Below are 10175 nucleotides of genomic sequence, written 5' to 3' on the forward strand. Positions count from 1 at the left end.
TGTAAGAGATATACCAATGATTGATTGTGTAAAAGTGAATGAGATGGGCATTACTAGCAGAGAATAACTGAAATATTGCAGCAATCTCTAACCTTTATCCATAATGCAATATTGTAATAATCATTTAGAAAGTATTCTTGCGACTTACTGTAGCTAATACATTTTAGACGCGCAGATTGCTATTGACAACGTCGTCCAAGGTAGGCGGTAATCAATTAAACCATACGATCAAGAAGAAAATAAGAGCATCCTCATTTGCTTACTCTGCCATAAATAGAGGATAGGTATCTCCTATTCTCTAAAATGATCGCTATCAAAGATACTGAATATAATGATAGGCCTACTTTTGCTCAATGTAATGTTATCCATCAAGCTATAGCAGTCCTATTTGCTATACACGTATCAAAATGGATTGATTTAGAACTCATGATAATCCATGTAAACTATACTCGTTGCATCAGTTCTGGATGCCAATATGGTGCTAATTATTGGGCTCTTTTACCATTCTGGAATGGTGTTTATTAGGCTATAGCGATACCATAGCATTAATCGCCATTGTAATTGATATTAAAGATGCTTATTTTATCCAAGAATGCTCATAAAAGATAGACAGCGTTGTCGCTATTGGACTACTCTGCCATTCTTAGTCATAACCGATACAGGCCATGCTTATCCTATTGAGCAATAAAATTCGCTGCTAATGATGTGGCTGTTCTGTCCTATGTAAAGCTGTGCATCCAGTTGTAGTGATATCCCGAAATGATTCTCCATTCTAATCGATGCCATCAATTATTATCGTAAAAATAGACCGTATGGTCATTCTACCAAAAAGGAATAGTTCGGGTGCACCTGGCTATAGCAGTACCAAAGCATTTGAAAAAAAAAAATGACTACCAATACTATTGGATGTAGAAAGAGAATACCTATCCTATGCCATCTACAATCATTCATAAGGACAAATTGAATATGCAAAGAAGAATTGGCTTGGCAATATCATGGTAGATCGATTGAATTGCATATACCGTATATTAGGGTTGTATATTAATAATTGTCAACAAGGGTCCATATTTTTGGCGAGACTTGAAATTAATTTCCGCCATTCAATAACAAACATTATTATTATTTTCGATGCCATGGTGTTAAGAAACAGCATACCATAGTCTGGATTGCTTTATCAAATAATCAAGGTGTGATTGAAGGGGAGAGACTAAGCTACTTTAAAATGACTCAACAGATAGAATTTATGTCAATGTAATAGTAAAACTTGACGATAAAGTAGATTTTGGAGAACTCAATCATGATCAATTTTCATGGTACTACTGTGAGAATGGAGATGTTCAAGTTTTCCCTTTTTTGTTTCTAGCAAGTCCAGTCCATAAACGTTGGGTATATGGGGATGGCAATATAAAATCGGATATCTGTACTACTCAAACTGGGATGGTGCTATCTGCATTTTCTATCTTGAACGAATTGAAGACAAGTTCAACAAAATGTTCTTATCGATTGTGATGACAATTTTGTTGTCAATCGGTTGAAATCCAGTAGACAATAACTGTAATATAGAATTTTTTCAACAGCGATAGAGTAGATGTAGTTTATAAAATAAAATAAAATAAATAAATGCCAGAAGCATTGAGGATCTGCTGGGAGGATAACATCTATCGATAAAGATGATTCAATATCGTAGGATAAAGATAATTGAAAAGTATCTCTTGCCCCCACAATCTACTTTCTTCTTTAATAGACAAGTTAATTACAACGGCCTACATGCATTCTATCAGAAATGGATAAATGCAAAGGAATAAATTGATATGACAAAAAAATTGGATTTTTCTGTAAATGAAAGTATAATATAACTAATAAAACTTAATTGTGACTGACAAATTAACACTAGAAAATGACTTGAGGCTAGTCAATTATATCAGCACCAATATATCCAATTATTGACCGACATGATCGGAAGGGGGAGGGAAAGGGATAACTTCAACTCCTTTTACTACAGTATCCTCTCGATTTTGATCAAAAAGAATCACCCATGTCTGGACTTGATACGTGTAATATGGGCAAAATTGGATGGTTATGCATTCAATTGGAATTGTTGGAACTGGAGTCAATTTGGATCAGAATGATTGAAAAGGATGAATACGTTGAGATCACTTCAACGCTAATTTTAGGGTACGAAACGAAGGGGTTGTAATCATTTCCATTTGTTGTCCAACTTTATCCACAGGATAGCCAATTAGGATAACGACCATAGTGTGATAAAGATACCGTAATGTCTATAACTTGCAATCCTTTCAGTATGTTGAAATAGCAATTGCCTGAACGGAAAAGTATTTATTTTTTTTCATGCAAAGGGTAGTGATAGTATCATCATGATGGGTTCGTCCGATAGGTACTTTGCGTACATTGTTGTTGAATAATTCTCTTATTATATCGGCGACACTAATGACAACAACGCCATGATCAAACCAAGTCAAAAATACAACATCTACTTTAGCTGTTGTCCTATCATGAACGAAAGTGTTTATCCACGATCGTCGATTGCCCTTCTTCCTGTTGATGATGGCATATATCATATAAAGACTCTTATAATATAGATCCAAATCAAACAGTTGTATGCATTTCTCTCCTAGTCGATCAGTTATCATTTGAGCATCCATAACGGTAATCATCATGACAAAGGAATAAGTTCTAAATTCATGCTTGAAAATGATGTAAAACTTTATCATTGTTTTATCTTGTACAATTTATTATTATCGATGATAACGTTGGATAATACAGCACCACCATGATAAGGTATTTTGGACTTTTGAGTCATTGATATTGGAAAGTAAGTGGAGAAAAACGAGCTGTTATGATTGTCATCGATGTTCATTATTAGTGATCAATTTTTCTTCACATTGGCGGCGTTAATTACGACACGCAATCAGTCAGAACATTAATAAGGAAATGACACAACAACATCATTCTGCTTTCATCGGATAGAATGTCCAGTATGATAGATGGCACTATCGATGAAAGCGATTGCTTATTAATTATCTCTTCTATGAAGACTTGCAAGCATATTCTACAAAAATGGTGTCGATCAAATTGGGTGAGGACTAGCCGTACACGATACAAGAAAGAAAGAGTTGATGGAGTCCAATTGTATGTGCTGTCACTGGAAATACTGTCAATAATGACCGTAATTATAAGAGAAGAAAAACTGTCCACCAAAAAAAAAAAAATGAAAGTAATAAAAAGGGAATGAAGATCGCAACAGCCTCGTTAGTAAACTAATTCGGTCAAAGTCTGCAAGAGTTATCATCAACAGCACTACTGTACTATCGAACTGGTCCGAATGTAGAGTAGTATCGTCAAAGGTTGTTGGATGAAAAATGTTCATGGTGTTCAGCAAGTTAATCTACAGATGCTAACGTTCAACGACGCCATCTGTGTACACTGTTCAGTTATTAAGCAATCAGTCATTTACAACATGTCAGAGAGGTTGGCTTTTAAATGAAGAGAATAGGATACTCAACTTTGGATGGTAAATAGTGTACATGAGTTGTCATTTGTGCTAGCAAGTTTGAAGAATGGCAATCATCTTGATGGAGCCACCGTAATAGCCACGATTAATTAAATTTAATTGAGGGTGATTTGGGGCTGATATAGAAGTTTGCAGTCGTGGACAACTATCTTACGATTGGCTATGTCGATCAATCCTTAGCTGGCTCACTCAGTTAGTCAAGTCGTCTAATTCTTCGCTTGATGTCTATCGTATTTCAGCCGTTGATCGACAGTATTACAGTCTAACATTTATTTTTTTTTGGATTGATTAAAGGCTAGCTATCGGTTGTTTATAAAATTGTGCCCAACTGTCAATCTACTGTATACTATGTATCCAATCAGGTATGCGAGTGACTACGCTACAAGGCTATCGATATCGACTTGGACTTACTTCTTCTAACTCCAAAGATTCAGCTACTTTAGCCATGCAGTGATGACCAGTGGCATTATTCTCAATTTCGAATTTGCAAATTTCATCGTTTAACATATGAACATAAATGGCGAAATAATTCTCTTCAGGTGGATTAATGCTGTCACGTCGTCCATTGGCATCTGGAGGGCTGCAATTTTCACTGTCATTTTTACGCCGTTGGCCAAAACGTCGTAAACTATTGCGGATATTAATCTTTTTAAAAGGCATGGCGTGGATACAATTGAATTGAAACGATCGTTGGATCTACAACCTTGACAATTTACTTCATCAATGGACCCAATTGGTATCCAAAGCCAATGGATTCTTTCTTGCTGTTGATGATGGATTAATGTAATCAATGACTTGAATCTTTGTACCCTTGAAGGATAGCTCGGTCAAGTGATGTCTGGCTATAGCCGAGTAGAAGGTAATCGGCGTTGATTTACTGACTGAATAGCTATGACTACCTTCAATAAGTCTGTTGGATTAGCAATGTTGGTTTATTGCATGTCTTCTCTTGCACATTGCAGATTGGTCATTTGCACAGCGGCAAGCTAGTCGAGAGATTTGTTCAAGGTTACCTTAATAATAATAATAATAATAACAATTATGGATTGTAATCGATGGGCACTATCCTCCTGGCGTGGAAGTGTGTCGATGTCGCTACTTGTACAAAGATGTGCCGATCGTCTACAACAAGCAAGAAATGAATTCAATCCACGGTTGAACAACTGGTGATGGAGCCAGTCCAAGATTGACAAGACTATTACGGTTGGGGGTATTTGGATGCCAATGTTCCCATCTTGAAATTGGCAACATCAATAATTCATTCATGGCCAACAGCCAGTTAAGTACCCAAGGACTCTCTCTCTCTCTCTCTTGGGTTGATGGATGGCACTGAGTGTACTGTAGAGTACACAGTGTACAGTACCATGTGGTGTACTGTACACTGTGCACTGTCGAGGAGACTGCAGAGATAAGTCCGGTCCAGTTCGGTTCGGTTCGGTTCAGTCGAGCCAACGTATCGTTGTACTGTGTGTACTATGGTAGTGCCTGGAGGTTGTTGTGGTCTGGTCTGGTCAGGAAGCTGGACTAGACTATCAAGACCTCCACAACTGCTGTTTCATTATACTGTAGTACTGTACAGTACTGTAGTACCCAAGGACTCTCTCTCTCTCTCCTTGGGTCGATGGATGGCACTGAGTGTAGAGTACGCAGTGTACAGTACCATGTGGTGTACTGTACACTGTGCACTGTCGAGGAGACAGGTAGTGCCTAGAGGTTGTTGTGGTCTGGTCTGTTCAGGAAGCTGGACTAGACCATCAAGACCTCCACAACTGCTGTTTCAATACTGTACAGTACATGCTATGCAACTGTACAGTGTACAGTACTGTACACTGTACAGTATGGAGCATTTTACTACGTCCAGTACAGTACGGTTCGGTACGGTTCAGTAGAGCGAACGTCCAATAGTATCATTGTACTGTGTCAGGTCCAATTGTGTGTACTATGGTAGTGCCTGGAGGTTGTTGTGGTCTGGTCTCTGTACTAGTCTGACTCGCTGGTTATACAATACTGTACACGTACAGTATGCTGTATTGTACAGCCATATGGACAATATAGATAGATGTTAGATGTCTATACATATCCGTATCCATATCTACATCGATATATATATGTCATATATGTCGCCTACAGCAGCAGTCCAACGTTAACATGCTGCACTCCATGGATACTGCACTGAACAGTGTACTGTTCAGAAGGTACCGTTTGTTGGTGCCGTGTCAACTACGGAATGCAACGCAATGCGGATGCGCACTTCCGCTCCTGGCAGAATGCACCTGCGTATTTCTTTCATTCCCCAAAAGTGGGCAAACTACGTAACATGATACTATCCAGTACAGTACCAGTCCAATGCAGTACAGTATGTGAACACAGTACTGTACTGTACAGTACAGGGCATGGCGTTGATTGTGCACAGTACACTACTGTACACTGTACAGTATGCAAAATATGCGTACTACAGTGTACTGAATCATTCATGACTCCCGATGTTCTACTGGACCTACAATATTTCATAGTATTGGTATTGACGTAGTAGTCGTTTCTTTGCTACAACTGCAGTCGTAGTGACTTGCATACTGGACGGTACTACTACAGTCTACAGTCTACAGTATCTTACGCGCATACAATACTGTACTGTACTGTGTACTGTACAGCGTGTACCAGTTCTCCAGTACTGTAATCTGGAGTTGTTCATTTTTGCAACAAAATTCTTCTCATTTGATACGTGTTAAAAGTGGAAGGTCTGGTGGATCTGCTACCGATCATCCAAAAATGAAATAAAATCCACAAACTTGGAGCATTCTTATTTCATTTGATAAAATCTGAGTTGAATTTCTACTTGCTGTTATCTGACTTGATTTGTTCATTTTTGCAGCAAAATTCTTCTCATTTGATACGTGTCAAAAGTGGAAGGTCTGGTGGATCTGCTACCAATCATCCAAAAATGAAAATAAAATCCACAAATTTTGAGCATTCTTATTTCATTTGATAAAATCCGAGTTGAATTTCTACTTGCTGTGCTGTGCTGTGCTATACAGTGGACAATAAAATATGAAAATATGGTATTGTAATATTAAAAATTTCCATTCTATTTGAGACACCGTTAGTATATACGTAATCTTAACAACTGCACAGTTGTAGTTTGCCTAGATTTTGGACATTGGACGTCAATTGCCTTTGGTCAAAAAATGGACTAAACTGATCGATAGTTGTCTATAGACTACCAGCAGTAAAACGCTTTCATGGATAGCACATCTTCAATGAGAAGTGTAAATTACAAAGGAAAATCTCTTCAATCTTGCTACTAGTTTGACCAACATGCCTCCTATACAGTCAATTCCATGTTGGCATGGTCCAATGTCCATTATACGCTATAGTCAATGAATCCTATCAACTTGCGACCCCCCACACAATATTTTCTCGTCTACTACATGCATAGTACTACATACTGTTGTGAACTATTTCATTTTTACTACACTGTGTTATATTCATGTTGTGGTAGTGATGGCTAAGGGAATGATAAACACTAGTCTTAAGCTATCATCATTTCGATGTAGGTCTTTATTGAGTGTAATTGTCTTGGTAATCCAGCAATTTGTACTTGAATAGGATTGAATAAATAGTCAGTAGAGTATTTCAAAGGCTATGCAAGCTAAGCTTGGCGGAGAGAGAGAGGGAGCTAGGAAAATCAGAGTTATTGATTGGACTTGATCTTGCTACTCGTTAGTAATTTTGAATTTTTCCGAACTAATTCAATTGCATAGACCATATTGACGGATTGGCAAGTCTAGATATGATTATGATTAATTACTCTATCTCAACAGTGCTGACCATCTTGTTACTCGTTAGTAATTTTAAATTTCTCCTAAAGAAATCAATTGGATAGACCATATTGACGGATCGACAAGTCCGGATATGATTAATTACTCTATCTCAACAGTGCTGACTATCTTCTTACTCGTTCGTAATTTTGAATTTTTCCTAACTAAATCAATTGCATAGACCATATTGACAGATCGACAAGTCTGGATATGAATAATTACTCTATCTCAACAGTGTTGTACACACTCTAACTAGGAAACGAAAACGTAATAGCTATCTTGACTGAATCCAGTCGATAACATAGAATTCAAACAGGAAAGTCTCTTTGAACACGATGATCTATTTGTTTCCTTCCTCTACATGCGACCCTATGGCAAGCTGTTCACTGTATGCCAAAGTGTACATCGGTAATGTATGTGCCGTGATGGCTACCTAGTAGCCCTTGTATTTGACTCAAGGAATTGTTGCTGTTCCTACTATTTGTGCAAAGAAATCTCAAATGACTCATCCTAAGATTATAATTATCACAGGCTGCTCAAATCGAATACGTTAATCACAACAGCAATAGGTCCGAACTTCTTAGTTATGCTTGCACTTTTGCTGAAATATTAACGACAAAGGCAAACGAACCTCTGACACCCCTAACAGTTGTATAGTAGGAGAAAGTAAAGTCTAGCGTACAAGATAAATACGTAGGGAAACACTTTCTTCCATCTCTATAGGATAAAGAGGATCGATAGGGTAGTTTACTGCAAATTCGTTGATAGTAAGCAATTTCCCCTTCAGTAATTGCCTTACTTCCACGCCGTATGTACTGTACAAGTGTACATTCTGTAGACTATTGCATACTGATAATGCACAACACAGTAGCTTGATTAATGAATTATTAGTTGGGCTGTACTGCATGTCAACGGCACTTTATAGCCAACATTAAGTTATCATAGTACTGAAGGAATCTTGTTACTAGTCTTAAAAGCAGAAATAGACAGTAACGCTAATCTCTTAACCTCGATTAACGCACAAATTATTATTGTAACTGTAAGGTGAACGCGTCAATGATGAGAATGATTACAACTAAAACAAGCAAAATATCTACTGCGGACATTATTTCGGATCAATGATATTTTACTCTCAAGTTCAATATGGAAAATTCCAACATTTAGTTTCTCAATAAATTTTCAATTAAAGTTATGCTTACAATTATGGACAATGATTATCCGCCTTGCAACATAACACGATAAGAATTTGGGTAGCAAGATACGAGTATACGTATTCTCATAGATGCGACCTTAGAAATAGTATTTCAATTATATAATGCATTCAAGCAATCTTCTATGCACTTAGATACCACCGGTTCATGACATATCTATAAAATCAATATGATCGTTCGAACGTGCCAAAAAAGCATTTTCAATCCATTAATTACAAACTCTACCACAGAATCTAATATATAGTCTAAAATGATAAGGATCTCTGCTAGTTCAATATCATCTATTTCGATCATGATCAGCTTCAAATTTGATTGACTGTGAGGAACAATTAATTTAGCAGGAATCGACAATTTTAACTAGCTTCTATTGAAAATCGATATGAAATTGTATTATACGAGCTATTAATTTCCCATATTAATAGCATCCATGATGTCTTTAATAAGGTATTTAAATCGAGAATTTATAATTGAAGATAGCAACTATAGCATCAGTTATCGCTGATAACAGGTCAATATTGAACACATGTAGAGGTATTCCTAATAATGAATATGAACATTACAGACAGATATCATATCAACCACTTTAAACAAGACTAATATTTCTTGATAGATAATCTGATAGACATAGGTTAACAAACTAATCAATGGAAGTAATGATCATAATAATCACCTTAAAGTCTAATCGTAATATATAACAATGACAAAGAAAGAGAGAGAGGAAGAATAGCAACACATCAAATCATTACATAATTGTAGCTTCAAAATTTGTATTAATCTATTCTCAATGAACTTGCACATCATCGTTAAGATATCATTAATATGATAATCGAATAGTTATTGTCGAATTTCTTGATAATGATGGTATCTCCATTAATTCTGAGCCATTCATCATCAGCTAATTTAATCCATTCTAAAACAATATTGCAACATCCAAGGAATGAGTTATGGATTAAAAGGGATTGAATCATGCACCAAAGCGAACAGCCAATTTTACGTATAGAGCTTAAACATAACTAGGGGTCAATCAATTGCTCTCGCAAGATATTTTCGTGAATGATAAGCAATTATAATTATCAACGTTATTATAAATTAGTGATCTTAGTATAAGTAACACAAATATATAACGTAAGAATAGCTTGAAATAGAAATGGCAGCACCGGCAATGATTATAACCAGACATCGGTATGAAGTAACAAATGAAAAGACGAAAAGACGATATCATTGAATTAGAATAATAAAGTGTAATAATTTTGATTGACATAATTCATTGGAATACTGCTAGTGCTAGCGATCAATTTTAGCCATCGATTTGATAATAGTCTAAAAAGCTTTCAAAAACGTCTTACTAGAGTTAAAATCATAACACCCATTTTGATGTATAAGCGACTATAGAATAGAGCTAATGCATAGGTAGTAGTAGACTTGCAACATTGGAAATCGTTAGACAATAATTGATAAATAAGAACGGTTGCAATTAAAAATGCTATCGGGTAGTAATAAATAAATCTGTGGCGCTCATTTTTTTTTACAGACATAAAAATTATTATCATTTCTAGGTAGATTAGCCTAAATTCGTATTTTACATTAACTATTTCATTGCTAAATATTTTTAGG

General features: G+C 36.3%; 1 protein-coding gene across 1 annotated transcript; it reads right to left on the reverse strand.

Annotated features, from left to right (window-relative positions):
* Positions 1–2756: 2756 nt before the first annotated feature.
* TRIADDRAFT_61919 (uncharacterized protein) lies at positions 2757–4192 on the reverse strand (the record flags this gene model as incomplete). Its single annotated transcript, XM_002117854.1, has 2 exons — positions 2757–2852; positions 3944–4192. 2 exons carry the CDS (start codon positions 4190–4192, stop codon positions 2757–2759), a joined length of 345 nt encoding a protein of 114 aa, XP_002117890.1.
* Between the last annotated feature and the right edge of the window lie 5983 nt (positions 4193–10175).

This window comes from Trichoplax adhaerens, genomic scaffold, assembly GCF_000150275.1.
Source record: "Trichoplax adhaerens TRIADscaffold_31 genomic scaffold, whole genome shotgun sequence".
In the NCBI taxonomy this organism is placed as follows: Eukaryota; Metazoa; Placozoa; class Uniplacotomia; order Trichoplacea; family Trichoplacidae; genus Trichoplax; species Trichoplax adhaerens.